This window comes from Saccopteryx bilineata, chromosome 5 (assembly GCF_036850765.1).
Source record: "Saccopteryx bilineata isolate mSacBil1 chromosome 5, mSacBil1_pri_phased_curated, whole genome shotgun sequence".
NCBI lineage: Eukaryota > Metazoa > Chordata > Mammalia > Chiroptera > Emballonuridae > Saccopteryx > Saccopteryx bilineata.
This window is the reverse complement of record NC_089494.1, coordinates 71,901,442-71,924,814: the sequence shown is the minus strand read 5'-3', so window position 1 is coordinate 71,924,814 and position 23,373 is coordinate 71,901,442. Positions and strand designations below refer to the sequence as shown.

General features: G+C 38.0%; 1 protein-coding gene across 2 annotated transcripts in view; it reads right to left on the bottom strand.

The window, feature by feature from the left end:
* The window catches only part of SLC38A11 (solute carrier family 38 member 11), a 70,768-nt gene that overhangs the window by 6,577 nt on the left and 40,818 nt on the right, over positions 1–23,373 (bottom strand). For both annotated transcript variants that reach the window (XM_066280301.1, XM_066280302.1), the window contains 4 exons: positions 12,632–12,702; positions 11,792–11,953; positions 8,324–8,436; positions 5,227–5,358 (listed from right to left, as the gene is read on the bottom strand). In XM_066280301.1, coding sequence (XP_066136398.1) covers positions 5,227–5,358; positions 8,324–8,436; positions 11,792–11,953; positions 12,632–12,702 — 478 coding nt within the window. The remainder of the gene's footprint in view (positions 1–5,226; positions 5,359–8,323; positions 8,437–11,791; positions 11,954–12,631; positions 12,703–23,373) is intronic.

The window sequence follows — 23,373 nt, the reverse complement described above, 5'->3', positions numbered from 1 at the left end:
GACAGTGCATGCAAAACCCTTGGCACATGTTAGCTCACATTGTCATTCTAAAGTGGAACACAGAAGGCTTTAGTGTTGCATGATCCAGCCTGCATTAGTTACTAACAGAAATGATGCTTGATGTGACTTTATTAACATGTTAAATGCCCACACAAAAGGGAGTTGAGTGAAGACCTGAATATGTTATTGTGCACAACAAAAGATTTTTGATTGGGAAAACATATGCTCAGGTCCTCCGAAAGAGAAAGAAGATCATAGATTTTATTAACCTACAAGCTGCTTTAAAACTAGTGTAATGGTCTTGGATTAGTAGATCATAACACATGATTAAAGACTCTTCTTTAATCGTATTTTATAAATGTCTATATAACCAAGTTTTTAAAACTCTAAGGATCTAGAATCCCATTTAAAAATTTTAAAAATAGTCCTCTACAGCTAGCTCAGATTTCTACTTCATGTCAAATATTCTCTGAACACAGTACCAGGTTTCTGTCTTAACTACAAAAATTCTTCAAAATAATTACAGTAGAGGAAATTTAATGGATTATGCTTACAATTTAGTTTTGCAAGTGAAGAATAAGCTATAGATATATGGCTTGGTGAACTTAAAGGAATAAATAATTGTTAGGCTATCAAGATGCTGTGAGTGGTCAGACAGTTGATGAACATATTTTCTCTTATATCGAAATCTTACAATATCTCAAAAAAAATGTGAGACATTTCAAAAGTTAAGAAATAACAGAACTGACAATCATGTTGATCATCTCCCCGGTGTAGTTGAAAGATTACTGTTTCTTTTTTGTAACACTTAATTTCCTGGTGCTACACTAAAGAATGTCTCTTATGTCCTGGAGCATTTACAGAAATAGTTCCTGAACTGTGACCCCCAGGGGCAATCATCCATGCAGTAATTAGAGCACTGTGTTCCTAGCACTGTGCCAGATACTGTGGAGCTAAAGGAGGCACTAACTTCATCCTTGTCTTCAAAGAGTTTATAACTTGGTAGGAAGGGAAAGCTGTGGGCAGTCTAAACAGTGCATGCTACAAAATAATACATAAACCAAGTTATTACCTTAATAGTTGTAGAAAAGAATAAACATAAGCCAAGGAGTAAAAGAATTAATATGACTTACTCATAGGCCAAAAAATAAGATTGACTAGATACGAGGATAGATTTGGAATAAACGGTAGGGTAAATAACTTCCCATGGAAGGTATAGGGTCAGATTGCAGAAGCAACAGATTTTACACTTGTTCTGGTGAGAAAATGGAGATTTTTAAGGAAGATTGTGATAAATTGGGAGAGAAACTTAAATAGTTCTTAGTTGAAGCAAAAAGCCAGTATTAAATCAGATGTGATATAATTAAGTACCTAAATTTGGAAGGTGGTTATAGAGATAGATAACAAGGGAAAGTAGTTCTAGAAAGAGAAAAAATGTTTTAAAAAAATGGTGATATCTCATTGTAGATTTTTTTCTCTTTTTTTGTGTGTGACAGAGACAGAAAGAGACAGAGAGAGGGACAGATAGGGACAGACAGGCAAGAAGGGAGATGAGAAGCATCCATTTCTTTGTTGCAGCTCCTTTGTTGTTCATTGACTGCTTTCTCATATATGCTTTGACTGGGGGGGGGGGGGCTACAGCAGAGCAGAGTGACCCCTTGCTCAAGCCAGTGACCTGTGGGCTCAAGCCAATGACCATGAGGTTATGTCTATGATCCCACACTCAAGCCATTGACCCTGCACTAAAGCTGGTGAGCCTGAGCTCAAGCCAGATGAGCCCGCACTCAAGCCAGAGACCTCAGAGTTTTGAACCCGAGTCTTCTGTGTCCCAGTCCGACATGCCACCCCCTGGGCAGGCTCTTATTGTAGTTTTAATTGGTATTTCTCTGATGATTAGTGACACTGAGCATCTTTTCATATGTCTATTAGCCAACTGCATGTCTTCTTTGGAGAAGTGTCTATTCAGGTCCTTTGCCCATTTCTTTTTTTTTTGTATTTTTTGTATTTTTCTGAAGCTGGAAATGGGGAGAGACAGTCAGACTCCCGCATGCGCCCGACCGGGATCCACCCAGCACGCCCACTAGGGGCGAGGCTCTGCCCACCAGGGGCCGATGCTCTGCCCCTCGAGGGCGTCTCTCTGCTGCGACCAGAGCCCCTCTAGCGCCTGGGGCAGAGGCCAAGGGGCCATCCCCAGCGCCCGGGCCATCCTTGCTCCAATGGAGCCTTGGCTGCAGGAGGGGAAGAGAGAGACAGAGAGGAAGGAGGGGGTGGGGGTGGAGAAGCAAATGGGCGCTCCTCCTATGTGCCCTGGCCGGGAATCGAACCCGGGTCCCCCGCATGCCAGGCCGACGCTCTACTGCTGAGCCAACCGGCCAGGGCCCCTTTGCCCATTTCTTAATTGAATTGTTTTTAGGTGTTGAGTTTTATAAGTTCCTTTTAAGTTTTAGATATTAAGCCTTTATCAGATGTATTGGTGAATATATTCTCCCAATCAGTGGTTGTCTTTTCATTTTGTTGATTGTTTCCTTTGGTGTGCAAAACTTTTTAGTTCAATGTTGTCCCACTTGTTTATTTATTTTTATTTCTCTTGCCTGAGGTAGTATGTCAGAAAAAATATTGCTACGAGATATGTTCAAGATTTTACTGCCTATGCTTCCTTCTAGAATTTTTTATGGTTTCAAGTCTAACATTTAATTCTTTAACTCAGCCTACCTAGTGGTTTCACAGTGGCTAGAGTGCTAACCTGGGATGATGAGATCCCAAATTCAAAACTCCAAGATCGCTGGCTTGAATGTGGGATCATTGATATGATCCCATGGTCACTGGCTTGAACCCAAGGATACTGGCTTGAGCAAGGGGTCACTGGCTCAAATGGAACCCCCCTGTCAAGGCACATATGAGAAGCAATCAATGAACAACTAAGGTGCCACAGCTATGAGTTGATACTTCTCATTTTCTCCCTTCCAATCTCTCTCTCGTTCTTCCTTTCTCTCTCACTAAAAATGAAAAAAAGTCGTAATTCATTTTGAGTTTATTTTTGTGTATTGTATAAGAAGGTGGTCCAGTTTCATTTTTTGTACATATCTGTCCAATATTCCTAATATTTTATTCCATTGCATTCCTAGCTTTATCCCATTGTATTTTCTTGCCTTCTTTGTCAAATATTAATTGACTATAAAAATGTAGGTTTATTTTTGGGCTCCCTATTTTGTTTTATTGATCTATATGTCTGTTACTATGCCAGTGACATGCTGTTTTGATTTCTGTGGCCTTATAGTATGGTTTGATATCATCTCCCACCTGTCAGAATAACTATCATCCATAAATCAGCAAACCACAAGTGTTGGTGAGGATGTGAGAAAAATGGAAGCCTTATGCACTGTTAGTAGGAATGCAGATTGGTATAGCCACTGTGGAAAGCAGTCTATAAAAAGAAGGAAATCTTGCCTTTTGCAACAGCATGGATGAAACTGGAGAGAATTGTGCTAAGTGAAATAAGCCAGGCAAAGAAAGGCATGTACCATATGATTTCACTTATATGTTAAATCCAATGAACAAATAAACTAACAAATAAAATAGAAACAGACTCACAGATACTGAGAATAGATTAATAGCTTTCAGAGGGGATGGGAGTTAGGAGGCTGGGTAAAAAAAGCAAAGACATTAAACAAGAAAGAAAACTTATAGACACAGACAATACAAGGGGGATTGCAAGAGGGGAAGGGGGAGGAATGTGAATGGGGGGGGAGATAGTGATGGGCGGACTTGAGATAAATACACAATGCAATATACAGATGAGGCATTATAGAATTATAGATCGGAAACTTGTATAATTTTATTGAACAATGTCACCCCAATAAATTTAATTCAAAAATTAAAAAAAAGAACATGGGCCATTGTTAGTGAATGTAGGGTGTGGATATCACTCTCTCCATTCACAGCTTTTAACGAATCTCTCTAGGCTTATTTTTACTTTGCCAGGAAATTCCAGATGCATTAATTTATAGTTATTTTTTTAGTACTGTCTAAGTATTATAAAAACAAAATGTAAAATATTGCTGTAAAGCAGGGTGTCTCAAGCTCAGCACTTTTGACATTTTGGGTTGGATAATTCTTTGTCAAGGGGGCAGTCTTCAGCATTGTGGGATGCTTAGCAGCATCCCTGGTCACTACCCTCTAGATGCCAGTGGCACTTACCTACCTAGTTGTGACAACCGAAAATGTCTCTTAGACATCGCTAAATGTCCCATGGGGAAGGTGGGGAAAGATTTCCTCAATTGGAGAACCACTGCTTTAAAAATATATAGTACCATGATGTGCATAATATTAACATCATAAATAGTTACTCTAAGAAACACATTTTTGGCCTGACCTGCGGTGGTACAGTGGGTAGGGAATATACGTGGAATCTGAGGTCGCCGGTTCAAAACTCTGAGCTTACCTGGTCAAGGCACATCTGGGAGTTGATGCTTCCTGCTCCTCCCCCCTTTCTCTGTCCCTTTATCTCTCTCCCCTCTCTAAAATGAATAAATAAAATCTTAAAAAAAGGAACACATTTTTAAAAATTTACTTATTGATTTTAGAAAGAAAGGGAGATAGAGACAGAGAAAAAGAGAAACACTGATCTGTGTTTGTATGTTCCCTGACCAGGGACTAAACCCGCAACCTTTGCCTATTGAGACCATGCTCTAACCATCCAAGCTATCTGGCCAGGGCTATAACAAACACATTTTGCCCTGGCCAGTTGGCTCAGTGGTAGAGTGTCGGCCTGGCGTGCAGGAGTCCCGGGTTCAATTCCCGGCCAGGGCACACAGGAGAGGCGCCCATCTGCTTCTCCACCCCTCCCCCTCTCCTTCCTCTCTGTCTCTCTCTTCCCCTCCCGCAGCCAAGGCTCCATTGGAGCAAAGTTGGCCCAGGCGCTGAGGATGGCTCCATGACCTCTGCCTCAGGCGCTAGAATGGCCCTGGTTGCAATAGAGCAACGCCCCAGATGGGCAGAGCATCACCCCCTGGTGGGCATGCCGGGTGGATCCTGGTCGGGCGCATGCGGGAGTCTGACTGCCTCCTTGTTTCCAACTTCAGAAAAATATAAACAAACAAACAAACAAAAAACCAAACACATTTTAAATCGACTTCAAAAAGTGACACCTTACATCTTATGTTAAATGTAAACATCAGTTTTAAAGGAATGTTAAAATGGAAGGTGTAAACCTTTAAATGTACTTACATTGAGTTCTAAAACTATTCCAAGGCAATCAATCAGCAATGACACGAGCGTGACTGTGGTAATGATAACCACGGTTATGATTATGTGGAAAACTGATGAAAGATTTCCACCAAAAAACACGTTGGCAATCACCTGCCAAATAAATAGATTATTTAGAAAGGGATTCTCAGACACGTGCAGGATGTACTAAGAGAGTATTTCATATTGTTGCCCTTAGGACTGCATAAAATGCTACCAATCTAACTTTAAGCCATATGAATGTTCCACTTTTTCCAAAGTGTTTATACAGAGACATACACCAATAACTAATATTCTTTGTTCAACTATTAGACAGACAGCACATAGCATATTAATGTGTGAATAAATGTATTTCTCAAGTGTACAAGAGACCTTTGGAAATTACCTATCCTTCTTCTTTGAGTCTATCAAAATTACCACTAAGACAAACCACAGATGCTATTTAGATTATTTGAATGACCTCTAAGAAAATAGTAACCATAATTTGTTTTAATAATGGCTGTATGATATATTCTACTAACAGGAAATGTTTTATGTAATCTAAATCTTATTTGATAGAAGTTAAATCTATTGTATCTTGCCTTTACTTAACAAAAATGGAGAAAAGTTGATCATCATTTTCCACAGATACTCATATTAGAAATCAGTCAACAGCTACCTAATATTTTCTACAATGTGATACAATTGGTAAAGAGAAAAATTCCTATTCTCAGAAATTAGCATTCTAATTGCAGAGATCTAACCAATCTAATGAAACAAATAGTAATCAATTTATGACAGGATAAAAAAATCAAATAGAATTTAGAACTAGAAGGAGCTTTATTTGTCTCTGTTAAAGTAATCAGCTTGACATCATTCCTGAAATGTGCCTGTCCTCCATTGGCTTGAAGTGAGGCTCAAAAAATGGATAGGATTTACAAACTGAGGCAAATGTGTAAAAAAGAGCAAAAAGATAAAAACAGGAATAGTTTTTACCTATGAAGGATAAGGATGAGACAGTGTGAACAGAGTGGTGACTACAAAAAAACCATGAGGCAAGAGCTGGAAAGGACTGAGGGACCTTAGCAAAGCCAACTTCCAAGCGTCCCCAAACTACAGCCCGCGGGCCGCATGTGGCCCCCTGAGGCCATTTATCCGCCCCCCCCCCCCCCGCCTGCACTCCCAGAAGGGGCACCTCTTTCATTGGTGGTCAGTGAGAGGAGCACTGTATGTGGTGACCCTCCAACGGTCTGAGGGACAGTGAACTGGCCCCCTGTGTAAAAAGTTTGGGGACCTCTGCAAGCCATGATAAGGAACAATCCTAAATAAGTAACATTCCCCATAGCCAAATACCAACGTAATTCTGCTAATAATTTAATGTGGATACTAATAAATTGTACTCATTTATGGTTTTACAATTAATAACGTCTTTCCAAATATTATCTTATTTAAAATTTATTCTTATAAAGGCCTCTAAGATAGAATTGTAATAGTGAAAAATTAGTAGTGAAATAGGCTTTTGGGCACACTTGTATGTGGCTGGCTACTTTACTTATTAATAGAAATGGCTTTGATTATGTTTATGACGTGTGTGTGTGTGTGTGTGTGTGTGTGTGTGTGTAGAAGAAAAAGAGAAAGGAAGTGAATGGGTGAGGTATATATACAAGCTTCCTCTGCTTAGTAATTGCTATAATGGCGGAGATCTTGATTTAGTTCCGTCTTCCTGTCATGGCAGCTAGAAAGTAAATATAAGCTCTTAGTAGTGGAGACACAGCTGTGCAGGTGAAGCGCCTCAGACTGTCCACAAACAGTTCACCAGAAACCATATGAGAATGCGCCATCTGGGAATGCTCATCTAGAGAGCAGATTTGAACCTAAAGTTCTGGGAAGAAGCTAAAATAAAATCATTTCTTGCATACAACATTAGTTAGCAAATCTTTAAAGGCTCTTAGATTTTAAAAAAAAGTACATTAAATAAAGTTCAGTCTAGGTCTCTCATATATTCAAGGTGGAGAACTGATCAGTGAGTTACATATTTATGAGGACAAGTGCTAATTGTAAAGGACATACATAGTGTTGAACATTTCCTTTCTATTTCCCTGTGCATTTCTTTATTCCCAGAATTGGCGAAAGGTAAGCACTGACTTGCCTCTAGAAGCTTGCCCATGAGTTAGTGTAGGCAGCTCACTTGACACGTTAGAGCTATTCACATGGTGCACTGTGTAAATAGTCTCTAGGAATAGATCCTAAGACTAATCCTTTTTCAGTGTGGTTCCTGAAAGAACCACTGTAAAGCAAGATTGTGGGTTTTTTTTGCTAATTGGTACAGTTAGTTAAATTGAGTAAAAGACCCCAGACAAGTCACATTATCTTATTTTACACAAAAAGATTAGTTCTCTCTCACCTAATTTTCCTCCACAAATTGAGGTGAACTATGTAACATAACTTGGAATTGACTTGAAAGTGAAATATATATGTGTGTGTGATTGTGTATTATATATATGTAATATATATACATATATATGAAATACTATCTATTTATATTATTTTGCATGGTATTTGGTATAAAATACAAATAATAAATATACTTACATATAGAAATGAAATATATATATATAAAACAAGTGGTTCAAATGAAATTTTGGTTTTCCATGGAAAATAAAACATTTTAGTTTTAACAGAACCGATTAGAATCTTTTGGTGACTTAGATACATGTTGACTTAAAAAATATCTTAGCAGAAAGACATTTTGTAAAATATGTGTTAAACCCTAATACTTAATTTCTTTGTCAGAATTTTTTTTAATAAAAAAACCTTAGTTTGGCTCCTCTATTAAAGGCTGGCATTCATTTTGGAATGCAGTTGTATAAATATTTGTACTTATGTTTATATAAACTAAACCAAATGTAACTTTAGAAAAAAATCTTGTAAACACTGAATATAAATTTATCTTTAAACTGATTGAAAACAAAAAGTTTTTAAATTATATTACTTGTCATACACTTGGGAATTTGCAGATTTGATTTATTTACAATCTTTGCTAAATTAAATGTAGTAGAGAGATCCCCTAGATAAAGTGTTGGAAAGGAATTGTGCTTACCTCTCTGGTCACAAAGCATTCTATTGGGTATGTCAAAATGACAGTGACTCCATAACAAAACCTTCCAAATGTTACTAGGTCATCATTTCTGCAGTAATTTTCAAATAAGTCTCCTAGAGAGTGACATAAAATAGATTTGTTTAACAGATACTATATATTGACATAAATATCTAATAAATGAGATAGTGGATATTTATTACCTGAATGAAGCTGCATAAACTTCATTTTATTTTAATAGACTAGATTGCTAAATCTAAACATGTTTTTGAATTTAATAACTATATAATCCTTGACTGATATTAAAACTAGGACATGCACTGACCGCTTCAAGATGAATTCATTACTAACAGTTTTTCTCTTATACTCATTGTTAGCTTTGGTAGATTTGCTTAAATTTATATTGACTTCTGAAAAGTACTTTTACTTATTGTCTTCTTTCACCAGAACTAACTCCCTAAATTCTTGTGCATTGGTTTTATAAACTTGCTTCTGGTCTTTGTTTCTGGTAAGTAAATGACTTCATTATTTTTTTAAAAGGGATCTGTTAAAATAAACAAATTTTCTTTTGAAATGCTATTCATAGACTGAGGACAATCCTGAAAGGAAGAGTGGACCATTGCATCTGGGGAGCTGAATTTCCTGTGTATCACACTACAGGGTTTAATCACAAACTCAGGGCTACAGCAGGAATTCCAAATGTACATTATCTTTCATGGTGTCTGATGAACCCAAGTGTAAATGCACTGATTCAGAACTATGAAAATATGGAAGAGCATTATATTTCATTAGTTCCAAACTAAATGATACCTTAAACCAGTTCTTATTTAGAGATTATTTCCCCAGACACCTATGAAGAAATATAAGATCTAATGAGGGCACAGAGGATATGTCAGCAAAATAATTTTTCCAACGCTGAAACAAAAAATATTTTGGTCTGTTTATTTCCTAAAGATAACAGGCTTATGTTCTAAATTTTGATCACAGTTTTCATTAGACTAAATAGAAAATTAGGTCAGAATCACACACTACTACATTGTTGAAAAAGAAAACAATACTTTTGTACTTTCATTAAAAAGCTAAATGACCTGCCTCTTCCTAAGACTTATTTTAAGTGACTCATCTCTCCTTCCACCATCAAATAGAACAAATGTATATTGCTTTCTAGTGTCCCTTTGGGGCAGCAGGGGATTATACCACAAAGCAGTAGTGGCAGAGACTTGTTTCAAGGTTGATTGAAAAGGTTCCAGCACTCTAAGAAAAAAAGGACAGAAGCTCCCCTTTACTAACCTCCACTAAAAAATGAGCCTGACACCTATTCAAAAGTCACTGGAAATGTCAAGAACAATCTAGAGTTCTTACTGCCTCCTCACAAACTGGAATTAATCTCCTGAAAAGGAGAAGAAAAGAAGAAAGCAGTGTGCACAAACAAGACCAGATTTGCCTACGGTGAAATGGCCTGAAGAAACAACGTCAGCTTATTCTAGTTTGAGCCTAAGTGTATTTCAGGGAATTAGAGTTAGGAAAAAAACAGAAACAAAGCTCAAACCAACCTGTCAGCTTTGTTATACAATGATTTAATTATATCTGAGAGATTACCACTGAAAAAAAAACAAAAAAAAAAAACACCAGGAAGGTGTGCCTGGAGAAAGGGTTTATGTTTTACAGACAAGGCATTTAAAAACCAAGTTTTGTACAGACTGGAGCCTAAAGCAAAAAAAAAAAAGTGATACATGGCAATAGTTTGAAACACAATTCCTATCAAGATTTTCAAGGTACTTCATTACTGCACTGTAATGATGCACATGTGTAGTATATTTTTACTGCATTGGAATTATGTTAATCACTGTCTATTGAAGCCATCTTTATTTCTTGAGAAATATCTGCCTATAACCATAGGTATTTGTAACCTCTCTTTGAAACAATGCATCATCCACCCAGCTTATAGCATCATCAGAAAACTAAATTCAAGAGCAGTTGGAGACTAAGAGAGCTTTTAATGGGCAATACTTGACCAAATGGGATAAGCAGCAAGAAAGAATGAAATTAAAATTGGACTGGAAGTCAGACTTGTTTTCTACTCTGTCCCCAGCCAGCTTGTGCTAGTACTTCTCTTTGTAAATTTTAAGGAGGGGCTAAAGCTAGTTATTCCACTTACCTTCACAGGGTTGTGTAAAGGTCAAGTGAGATAACAGGCCTGTAAAATCTGTGAGATGCATGAATCATAGCATTTAGTAGCCTCAGAATCCATTGAATATTATACTATCAATACATAGATGAGTGAATGTGAAGGTCAAAGTGAAAAGATGACCACTGAGTTGTTGGGGCGTGTGGGCTGGGTGAATAGAAGGAAAGAGAAGAAAGTTTGGTGTGGGGCAGTGGGGTGAGGCCAGGGGGAGGGGAGGAGCTGGTTTTGTGGGAATAATGATGTTTTGTGTTTAAGGCAGGAATGGGACAACTAAGTGGATATATCCAGCAGATATGGGACTGGAGATGAAAAATAAAAAAAAAAGGTCTGAACTAGTTAAAATAAGGAAAATCTACAGAGAATTTTTTAAGAGGAAAAAAAGGCAATTTGCTTGAGCCAGTTAATGGGGGGAGAGAGGAGGTAGGAGAAAGCAAAGATGAATTACTCAGAGAGGAAAAAATATGTAACAGAGTCAAGGATGGCACGGTAGTGCTCTTTTCTCTATGGGAGGAAAGAAAGAATGTTCAGTATTTTTTTTTCTTAGTCTTTTTTTTTTTTTTTTTTTTTGTATTTTTCTGAAGTTGGAAACGGGAAGGCAGTCAGACAGACTCCCACATGCACCTGACTGGGATCCACCCAGCATATCCTAGGGGACGATGCTCTGCCCATCTGGGGTGTCACTCTGTTGCAACCAGAGCCATTCTAGTGCCTGAGGCAGAGGCCACAGAGCCATCCTCAGTGCCCGGGCCAACTTTTTGCTCTGATGGAGCCTTGGCTGCAGGAAGGGAAGAGAGAGACAGAGAGGAAGGAGAAGGGGAGGGGTGGAGAAGCAGATGGGCGCCTCTCCTGTGTGCCCTGGCTGGGAATCGAACCCGGGACTCCTGCATGCCAGGCCGATGCTCTACCACTGAGCCAACTGGCCAGGGCCTGTTCAGTATTATTAAGTAATCTAGAGAGGCCCATGAGAATCAGAAACAAGAAAACTATTAGCTTGGAAGAGTGGGAGGGTATTGCTGTTTTGGGAAATAAAGTTGCAGTGGAGTAGAGGAGAAAGAAGCCAGAATCCATGTGTTCTGTAGGGAAAGCATGGAAGTAGAGTGTATGGGCTACAGAGGCTTAGACATTTTAGAAGAAGAAAATTAAGAAACAGAAACAGTAGGGAAGTAGAGGAAAAAATGCATTGAAAAGGTAGTGTACTCTGAAGTGGAACACTGGGTATTGTGATAGCACCGTTCCATGCATGTGAGTACCAACTCACAGGAAGACCGCTCCTCTCATTTCACCTTGGGTGAAGCCGGTGAACATCAAGTATCCACACGTAGCAAAGAGAATACTGATAAATACAGAGACCGTCGTGGACATGTGAATGATGCGGGACCACTTAGCTACTGTAGGTTCTTCCAAAGAACCATAAACTAAGAAGCAGTTATGGTGACAAATAAATGCTGAAAAAAAGAAAGAAAAAGGTATTATTGAAGCAAACATCATTGTTCTCCTTTTACTTCTGAAAATTCACAGATGTATGCTACTTTGGAAGGTTAAGGAACTGAAGTTCAAATATACTAATTTATGAGATATGTCAAAATATAATCTTTCTAAAAGCTTGGGGAATGAGAAATTTCATTCACATTAGGCTGTGTAGTTTCTTCATGTCACTGGTGATATAAACCAGGCCTATTCAATTTTCGTTCCCATTTTCCACTTCCTAGTGGCCTTTCCAATCTTAAGGGGAATATAAACAACACTATGTTTTTAGTCCATGGATTCTTCTCCAATCTGGGAAGTAACAGAGTAGATTTAAACATCTGGTCAATTCCTAATACTTTGTGTGCAAGATTTTGAGGAAGTCCATAACATTTGCTAGATTTTTAAGTTAAGAAATAAAGTGACTTTAATGAGTGTTTTGCATGAGCAAGAAACTTGTCCAAATGGAAGCAAATTTTAGTGATGAGTGAGAAAAGTTTGAGCCTAATTTTATATGGGCACAAACTAGATCATATGCTGCTCATAGGATGTCTAAAACTTAGGACATCTGTTTTCCAGACACAAATACGAAACCTAGCACTTTTTCACCGTATAGAAGACTCCACATTGAGAAAGTGCCTTTGGAACCAAATACTCACCAAATGACATGACACCAATGGCTTGAATGGCATTGGGTTTTGCAAATACCCAGGCATCTTCTGTTTTTGGTCTAAAAGAGAGTTAAATGAACTAGTAAACAAATATAGCATAAGCATATCTGAGAACAAGGAATATTGTCACAATATAAATTGAATATAAGTCAGAAATAATAAGGGGCTTTCATTAATCTCATTTAATTGTAAATAAATTTCCCAGGAATATCCATGTTATCTGTTAATCACAGTCCTCTAAAAATACATGACAAATACTTGGAAAGACTCTATTTTCACATAAGTAAAATATCCACTGACTACTTCATTTTGTAATTTTATTTTACTCATCAATTTGACAACAGACATTTGTTATGCACTCATCATTTGAGATACTTATTGAGGAAGACAAAAAATTAATAATGCTGTGTTCTTTCTGAATTAATTAACACTGCCCTTTATTTTCCTCCAACTAAACCTTGCAGACTCATCTTACCCAAAGGAAATTCATACTTGGCACTACTTTACTGAGCTAGGTGGACATGAACTAAAATTAATCAATGATGTACTTAGTTATGTTCTGGAAACTATCTTATGTTATCTCAGTCTTCATAATAACTTAAGTATTATTATCACAATTTTAATACATTAAGAAAGGTAAGCTCTGAGTAGTCACATCACTTGTTAAGTTTCCACAAATAGTAAGTGAAAAGGTTGAGATTTTTCTTTGGTCTGTCCATTAACAGATTATTACTGGTATTATTATTACTATCCACTGTCATTTAATAAATGGTATCAAAAGTCTAAAAGTATGGCCATCTTCCCTGAAAGAGAAGGCTTTTAGCAAGACTTAGAGAATGCATGAAATTAGAAGAGGTGTGAAGGGAAGAAAAGTCCTAGAAAGCATACACCTGTCTATTTTATGTTTGTTATTAATTCTAGAAGTAAAGTAGACATAAAAAAATCGTATTTGTTTTATCAGCGTTTGTGGGTTTTATTCATTATATCATTTTTCCCCACTTTTAAAATGAACAGACACAGACACAAAGGACCTAGTTTAGCTTCTAAGGGAGGCCTCCAGCTGTTACAGGCTTGCTCCACTTCCCTTAGTTTTTGGAGTGGAAGCTGCTGCCACCTGCTGCCTCCACTAGGATTGCAGTGAGCATTAACTGCTAGCAGCGTACCTGCAAATTCAAAGGCTAATGGGAAAAATATGTATTTTGTTCATGGTCTTTAAAAAAATCTTTTTTAAAAAAGGTAGTAGTGCCTGACCTGAGGTGGCGCAGTGGGATAAAGCGTCGACCTGGAAGTGCTGAGGTCGCTGGTTCGAAACCCTGGGCTTGCCTGGTCAAGGCACATATGGAAGTTGATGCTTCCAGCTCCTCCCCCCTTCTCTCTCTCTGTCTCTCCCTCTCCTCTCTAAAAAAAAAAAAAATAAAAAGAATAAAAAAAATTTAAAAAAAAGGTAGTAGTAACTGTTGTAGTAACCTGAACATTTTCAACTTTCTAGTATATTTTAAATGATCTACTTTCCCAGTTAAAGTATTTGCACAAAAGTAAAACTCATTTTTCTTTTCAGTAAAGATTGTAATGGTGTCTTACATTTTAACTCTTATATTAGTAATGAAATGATAGGAATTTGATTTTCATATTTTTACTTCATTAGTTAAAAAAATTTTTTTTTGGTCCATATGGTTCTTTCAGTATATTTCTAGCAATGGAGTATAAAAAAAGTACCTAGAGATAATTTTGGATTTTCTGTCTTCAGCTTAATGATGCTGATTTTATAAGATATAAAGTATCAAAAAAATGTTCTAGATCAGAAAAAAAAGTGTGTTCAAATCTAGGTAAAGAGAAGATATTAAATAAATAAAGAATTTGTAATCTTTTATGAAATAATCTGTGATTGAGTTTCAGAAGTAACCATTTCAAGAGGAAAAAAAAATTTTCTCGGTATATTTCACGAAGTTGTTGAAACCTTGGTACTCAATGTGGATGAGAAAATGAACATATAGATTGTTCTGACTTTAGGCACAAATGCTGAAATAAAAAATGAAATATCAAATGCAATCAAGAAAATGTATAAGAAAATAAAATCATTATTAAAAAGAATTTTTCCAAAAAATGCAAGGGTACTTCAATAACACAAGAACCTATTAATGTGATTGATCACATTATCTGATTAATAGAGAAAAAGCTAACAACCATTGCAAAATATGTTGAATAGCATACAATTCATATTTATTTTGATAAGCAAAATACTGTATTAATAAAATAGACTCTCCTATATCTGATAAGAATATGATATATTTAGGGGTGAAAAGTTAGAAATATTACAATTAAAGATAGAAACCAGATAACAATGTTCACCATTACTGCTTCCATACTACATGAATGGAATGAATAGAATTCCTTTTTTAAAATTTTTTATTAATTTTAATTTATTGTGTTAACATGAATTCAAGTGTCCCACTCAATATAATTCCCTCACCCGCATGTCCTTGTCCCTCATTTCCTGCCCCTCCCCCATTCCCTTTGGGATTTGCTGTCCTGTTATCTGTATCTATGTGTTATGTATATATAATTTCACTAATCCCTTCACCTTCTCTGATCCTGTCCCCTCATCCCTCTTCCCTCTGACAGCTGTCTCTCTGCTCCCTGTGATCCCGCCTCTGCCTCTATTCTGTTCCTCAGTTCACTTTTGTTCATTAGATTCCACATAAAAGTGAGATCATATGATATTTGTCTTTCTCTGCCTGGCTTATTTTACTTAACATAATAATCTCCAACTCCATCCATGCCATCGCAAAAGGTAAGATTTCCTTCTTTTTCATGGCTGTGTAGTATTTCATTGTGTATATGTACCACAGCATTTTAATCCACTCGTCCACTGATGGACTCTTGGGCTGTTTCCAGATCTTGGCTATTGTAAATAATGCTTCAATAAACATGGGGGTGCATATCTTCTTTTGAATCAGTGATTTGATATTCTTAGGATATATTCCTAAAAGTGGGATAGCTGGGTCAAAAGGCAGTTTCATTTTTAATTTTTTGAGAGAATTCCACATTGTTTTCCACAGTGGCTGCACAAGTCTGCATTTCTACCAGCAGTGCAGGAGGGTTCCCTGTTCTCTACACCCTCACCAGCACTTATTGTGTGTTGATTTGTTAATGAGTGCCATTCTGATATGTGTGAAGTGGTATCTCATTGTAGTTTTAATTTGCATTTCTCTGATGATTAGTGACATTGAACATATTTTCATATGCCTACTGGCTATCTGTATGTCCTCTTTGGAGAAGTGTCTATTCAGTTCCTTTGCCCATTTTTTAATTGGATTGTTTACTTTCCTGGTGTTGAGTTTTAAAAGTTCTTTATAAATTTTGATTATTAACACCTTGTCAGATTTATTGGTGAATGTGTTTTCCCCTTGTGTGGGTTGTCTTTTAATTTTGTTCATGGTGTCTTTTGCTGTGCAAAAGCCTTTTAGTTTCATATAGTCCCATTTGTTTATTTTGTCCTTTATTTCACTTGCCCATGGAGATAAATCTACAAAAATATTGCTACAAGAGATATCGGAGAATTTACTGCCCATGTTTATTTCCAAGATGTTTATGGTTTCACAACTTACTTTTAAGACTTTTTTCCATTTTGAGTTTATTTTTGTGAATGGTATAAGTTGGTGGTCTAGTTTCATTTTTTTTGCATGTACCTGTTCAATTTTCCCAACACCATTTATTAAAGAGAATGTCTTTACTTCACTGTATGCTCTTATCTCCTTTGTCAAATATCACCTGACCATAAGGGTGTGGGTTTATTTATGGGTTCTCTGCTCTGTTCCATTGATCTGTATGCCTGTTCTTATGTCAGTACCAAGCTGTTTTGATTATTATGGCCTTGTAGTATAACTTGATATTAGGACGTGTGATATCTACCACTTTATTCTTCATGTTCAAGATTGCTGAGGCTATTTGTGTCTTTTTTTGGTTCCATATAAATTTTTGGTATATTTGTTCTATATACTTGAAGTATGCCATTGGTATTTTAATAGGAATAGCATCGAATCTATAGATTGCTTTGGGTAATATAGAGACTTAAATGATGTTTATTCTCCCTGTCCCTGAACACGATATATGCTTTCACTTGTTTGTATCTTCCTTGGTTTCTTTTATCAATGTTTTATAATTTTCCGAGTACAAGTCTTTTTCCTCCTTGGTTAAATTTACTCTTAGATACTTTATTTTTTTGTTTTTGTTGCAATAGTGAAGGGGACTGTTTCCTTAATTTCTCTTTCTGACAGTTTATTGTTGGTGTATAAAAATGCCATGATTTCTGAATATTGATTTTATATCCTGCCACCTTGCCAAATTCATTTATCAGGTCTAGTAGTTTTTTGACTGAGACTTTAGAGTTTTCTATGTACAGTATCATGTTATCAGCAAATAATGATAGTTTTACTTCTTCTTTTCCAATTTGGATGCCTTTTATTTCTTCTTGTCTGATTGCTGCGGCTAGTCCTTCCAGAACTATGCTGAATAGGAGTGGTGAAAGGGGGCACCCCTGTCTTGTTCCTAATCTTAAGGGGATTGCTTTTAATTTTTGTCTATTAACTATGATGTTGGCTGTTGGTATGTCATAGATGGCCTTTATTATGTTGAGGTATGTTCCCTGTAACCACTTTGCTGAAAGTTTTGATCATAAATGGGTGCTGGATTTTATCATATCATTTTCTGCATCTATTGATATAATCATGTGATTTTTATCCTTCCTTTTGTTTATGTGATGAATCACATTGATTGATTTGCGAATATTGTACCAGCCTTGCCTCCTCAGAATAAATCCCACTTGATCATGATGTATGACTTTTTTAATTTATTGCTGGATCTGGTTTGTTAATATTTTGTTGAAAATTTTAGAATCTATGTTTATCAGGAATATTGGTCTATAGTTTTCTTTTTTTGTAGTGTCTTTACCTGGTTTTGGAATGAGGATAATGCTTGCCTCATAAAAGGAGCTTGAAAATCTTCTCTGCTCTTGAACTTTTTGAAATAGCTTGAGAAGGATAGGTGTTAGTTCTTCTTTTAATGTTTGGTAAAATTCACCTGTGAAGTCATCTGGTCCAGAATTTTTGTTTGTTGGGAGTTTTTTGATGAGTGTTTCAATTTCATTTGTTGTAATCGGTCTGTTTAGGTTTTCTGATTCTTCCAGATTGAGTTTTGGAAGATTATATGTTTCTAAGAATATGTCCATTTCACCTAGGTTGTCCAATTTTTTGGCATATAGATCTTAATAGTATTTTCTTACAATCCTTTGTATTTCTGTGGTGTCAGCAGTTACTTCTTTTTTATTACTAATTTTATTTATTTGAGACCTCTCTTTTTTTTTTTCTTGATGAATCTGGTTAAAGTTTTGTCAATCTTGTTTACCTTTTCAAAGAACCAGCTGTTGGTTTTATGAACCTTTTGTATTTTTTGGGCGAGGGGGCTTTTTATTATTTCCTTCCTTCTACTTCCTCTGGGCTTTATTTGTTGTTCCTTTTCTAGTTCTTTTAGATGCAGGGTTAAGTTGTTTATTTGAGCTTTTTCTTGTTTCTTAAGGTATGCCTGTAATGCTATGAACTTCCCACTCAGGACCCCATAAATTTTGACTTGTTATATGTTCATGTTCATTTGTTTCAAGGAAATTTTGATTTCTTCCTTGATTTTATTGTTAACCCATTTGTTATTTAATAACATGCTATTTAGCCTCCAAGTATTTGAATGTCTTTTAGTTTTTCTATTGTAGTTAGTTACTAGTTTCATGCCATTGTGATCAGAGAAGATGCTGGATATGATTTTAATCTTCTTAAATTTATTGAGACTTGTTTTGTGTCCTAACATGTGGTCTATCCTAGTGAATGTACCATGAACACTTGAAAAGAATATATATTCTGCTGCTTTGGGCTGAAAAGTTCTGAAGATATCTATTAAATCTAGTTGATCTAGTGTGTCATTTAATGTGGCTGTTTCTTAATTTTCTGTCTGGAGGATCTATCTATTGATGTTAGTGGGGTATTAAAATCCCCTACTTTTATAGTATTGCTGTTGGTATTGCCCTTTATGCCCATCAAAATTTGCTTTATATATTTAGGTGCTCCTATATTAGGCACATAAATATTTACAATGGTTATATCCTCCTGTTGAATTGCTACTTCTATCATTATGTAGTGACCTTCTTTATCCCTTACTAGAGCCTTTGTTTTATTTTTTTATTTTTTATTTTTTTATTTTTTTAATTTATTTTAGAGAGGAGAGGAAGAGACAGAGGAGAGACAGAAGGGGGGGAGGAGTTGGAAGCATCAACTCCCATATGTGCCTTGACCAGGCAAGCCCAGGGCTTCGAACTGGCTACCTCAGCATTTCCAGGTCAACACTTTATCCACTGTGCCACCACAGGTCTGGCAAGCCTTTGTTTTAAAGTCTATTTTCTCAGATATAAGTATTGCTATCCCAGCTTTTTTTTCATTTCCATTTGCATGAAAAATTTTTTTCCATCCCTTCACTTTCAGTCTATGTATATCTTTTGTTCTGAGGTGGGTTTCTTGTAGACACCATATGTACGGGCCCTGTTTTCTTATCCATGAAGCTACCTTATGTCTTTTGATTGAAGCATTTATTCCATTTATATTTAAGGTTATTATTAACATGTACTTATTTATTGCCATTTTATTCTTTAAATCTACAATTCTCTTTTTCTAGACTTTTTTTTCTTTGCTTTTTTTTACAGCAGGCCCCTTAACATTTCTTACAGTATTGAATTGGCTATAATGAATTCTCGGGTTGTTTTTTCTTTGTTTGTTTTGTCTGGAAAGTTTTTTATTTATCCTTCAATTTTAAACTATGGCCTTGCTGGATAAAGAAGTCTTGGTTGTAGATTCTTGTTTTGCATCATTTTGAATATTTCCTGCCAATCCCTTCTGGCCTCAAGTGTTTCTGTTGAGAAGTCAAATGTCACCCTTATGGGGGCTCCTCTGTACATAATTAATTGCTTTTCTCTTGCAACTTTTAGTATTCTTTCTTTGTCTCTTAACTTTGGAACTTTAATTATGATGTGTCTTGGTGTAGGCCTCCTTGGGTTCCTCTTTAACGGGACTCTTTGTGCTTCTTGAACTTGTGTGACTGTTTCCTTCATCAATCTGGGGATGTTTTCAGCTAGGATTTCTTCAAACAGGTTTTCTATCCCTTGTTTGTTCTCTTCTTTTTCAGGAACCCCTATGATATGGGTGTTGTTTCTCTTCATGTTGTCACAGAGCTTTCTTAGAGTTTCCTTAGTCTTTTTGAGTCTCTTTTCTTTTTGCTCCTCTCTCTGTGCTTTCATTTATCTTGTCTTCTAAATCACTAATTAGATTCTCTGCTTCATCCAGCCTGCTATTGATTTCTTCTACTGCAGTCTTTATTTCTGATATTGTATTTGTCATTTCTGACTGGTTCTTTTTTATAATTTCAATGTCTTTTTTGATGCTTGTTATCTCATTATTTAGGTGCTCATTATGTCCATTCATTGTTGCTCTAAGATCCTTGAGCATCCTAAAAATCATTATTTTAATCTCTGCATCTGGTAGTTTGGTTATTTTCATCTAATTCAGTTCTTTTTTGGGGGATTTCTCTTATTGATTCATTTGAGTTACATTTCTCTGTCTTCTCATTTTGTCTGTGCATTAGATAGCACTGTCTGACTTTAAAATTTTTGTGGTGTCATTATGAAGAAGACGGGCTGAGTGGTATTGACTTCCAGGCCACCTCTTTTCCTTGTTCTAGGAATGCTTCTTGGGGGTACTATTTTCCCTCTTATTGTATGTGAGTATTAAATGCAGTTGGTCCTTTCATGGGTACAGTTATCCATTCAGGCTGGCTGTCTTTAAGGGTCAATCTTGATCATGTGTATTACACACTGTGCAATGTCTGTCTTGGTGGGCATATTTATTCTCTACAGTGTACGGTGCCTGCTTGACTCTACCTTTGGGTGTGCTAGTTGTGTAGGTAGCTGAGTCAGGGTTTGTGCTATCTGCCACCCCCCTACCAGTTGTGTTGGCTCTAGATCTTCTTGGGTTGGTGTCAGCTATTGTTTGTAACCTGCTGTGGGCTACCTGTCTTCAGTGACTGCACTTTTCGTTGTTTGTGTCTGCATTTTCTGTGCCTGGGTAGTGTGGGAGGGGCCACCCTTTGTATAAGGATAAGCTTCCTCCTGTGTAGAGATGATAGCAGCTCCATAAAAGTCCCAAGCTCTGTAAGATTTGTCCACACATTTCAGCTACTCTTCCTCTTCTTGTAGCTGCCTGGTCTTCCCATAGAGTTCTGTAGTAAGACTGTACTATCACCTCAGACTGGCCTCAACCAACCAACCCCTCTACAGGTTGCACACTTGGTGGGTTAGGGTAGGTCTGGTTGTGAATACAACTTTAGTTCCCACTAACCCCTATGTCAGGTGTCTTTTGGTCAGTAGCTTAGTATGGAATATGGCTCCAACTCCAGAACTTAATCCCTCAGCCACTGCTGGATACTCAAATTTTATTTCTCCCCAACAAAGTGAGCAGCAGGTTCAGACCAAGTATGGCTGACAGTCCCCTCTGTAGAAGTTCTTTCAGCTGTTGAGACCCTGGTCTCAGGAAGGAAGACAGAGAGTCCTCATCTGAGGCTGACTGTGCCCCTCCCAAAGGTGACTAAGCCCCTCAACCACATCCAACAATAGACTCACAGAGAACCACATGTTAAATGTCTATGCTCCAAGCCTCTCTCCCTTCCCCCTGTGGAATCTAGCCCTGCAGGGCAGGATATCTAGTGCCCATGCTAGCTGACTGTGAAGCTCCACCATATCCAATGCTCATGAGCTGCTGTGCTGGTGCTGATCATAGAGAGTGGAATTCACCTCAGCTGGGCCAAGTGTGAGGAGCTTTTTCTTAGGATACCACTCTAGCAAGGGTTGTTAAGTCCTGAACCGATGCTTTCTGCAGCTGGTCCCTGGATGTGCCAGCCCTGGGCCTCCCTGGGAGGAACCCAGAGCAGACCAGTGGGAGACACTGCCTGTAACTGGCCCTCAGCAAAATTCTTGGAGCTACAAGCAATCCAGAGTTTGTGGCTGCCTTTGCTGGGCCCAGGTGTACATAGAAATACCAAGCTGTTATCTTAGGCTGGCTTTTACCCACACTGGGTCTGAGACAAGGTCCACTTAAAAGGCCAAGTTTCTGAGTCCTGTCTCCTGCAGCCTCTGCCTGCTGCCTGCTTGTTGGGCTCAGAGGCTGAAAAAACCTCTGCTAGAATTTAGTGCCTGCAGCAATTCCGGGATTATGAAGGGTGGTGGGTGTGGCTCTGCCCCTGGTCCCAGGTGTCAGACTGTCCAGACATTTTTCATAGACCTCAGTGGGTGTGGCCTTTGAGAATCAGAGGTGTGGTCTGCCCACCCTCCAGACAATTTCAGTTTCTATTGAGTCTCCTCCTGAAATGGAAGCACCAGTCCTAGAGTCGGGAGTGTGTGTGGGAATGCTCCAGTCTCAACACCGGAAAACTGAGCCACTGATGCACTGCTTACTTCCTGGTCTCTCAGAAACACCAGTCGCCATGATTGGGGTAGGACAGAATCTGGAGGGAAGAGCAGTTGCTTGTGCCCAGGCTGATAGTACACAGAGGGGACGCTCAGCCTAAGAAAAATGGCAACTGCAGTACAGTAATGGAGAATGACTCAGCACAGGGGTTCCAGTGGCCATCCCCCACAGTGTCTCACTCTGGGCCTCCAACTTTACACTCTTCTCAGGCAACTCCAGTCTTCTTAGCTTTTCCTCCACTGGAGCTCTGGGTAAGTGGCTGTGAATGAGGTTTTTTGCGTGGGCCCTTTAAGACGAAGTCTGCATCTCAGAAAGCTCAGTCTCTTTCTCACAGACAGAAACCTGGCTCTTTTCACTGCCAAATGCTGTCTGGATGCCTCTTCTAGGCTGTGAGGCTCTAGGCTAGGGTGTCAGGCCTGGAGCTGAGGACCTTTCAGTGTGACCCTCCCCACAGTGAGAGTCCCTCTGGATCCTCAGCTGCCACTGGCTCCTGGGAGTGGGGCAGCCCTTTTCGCATCTCTGCCCTTTCTATCAATCTCAGTGAAGCTTCTTCTGTGATCCTTGGTTATAGAGTCTTCTTCCTTTAGTCCAAAGTTGGTTTTTCAAGATGATTGCTCTTAAATTAAGTAGTAATTCAATCTGGTCCTGCAAAGTGGCAGTTGGAACGTCCCTCTACTTCATCATCATCTTGGACCATCCACCCTTTTTTTTTCCATGAATGGAACTCTTAGTTAATGCAATAAAATAAGTAATAAAATATTTCATTGGCCCTGGCTGGCTTGCTCAGTGGTAGAGCATTGGCCCAGCATGTGGAAATTCCGAGTTTGATTACCCACAAGGACACACAGGAGAAGCGTCCATCTGCTTCTCCACCCTTCCCCCTCTCCTTCCCCTCTAACTCTCTCTTCCCCTCCTGCAGCCAAGGCTCCATTGGAGCAAAGTTGGCCCCAGGGGCTGAGGATGGCTTCATGGCCCTTGCTTCAGGCTCTAGAATGGCTCCAGTTACAACAGAGCAATGCCCCAAATAGGCAGATCATTGCCCCTTGGTGGGCTTGTTGGGTGGATCCAGGTCAGGCGGATGTGGTAGTCTCTCTTTGCCTCCCCGCTTCTCACTTCAGCAAAATACAATTAAGAAAAAAATTATAATAATTGGAAAGGAATAAATTAATTCTATAT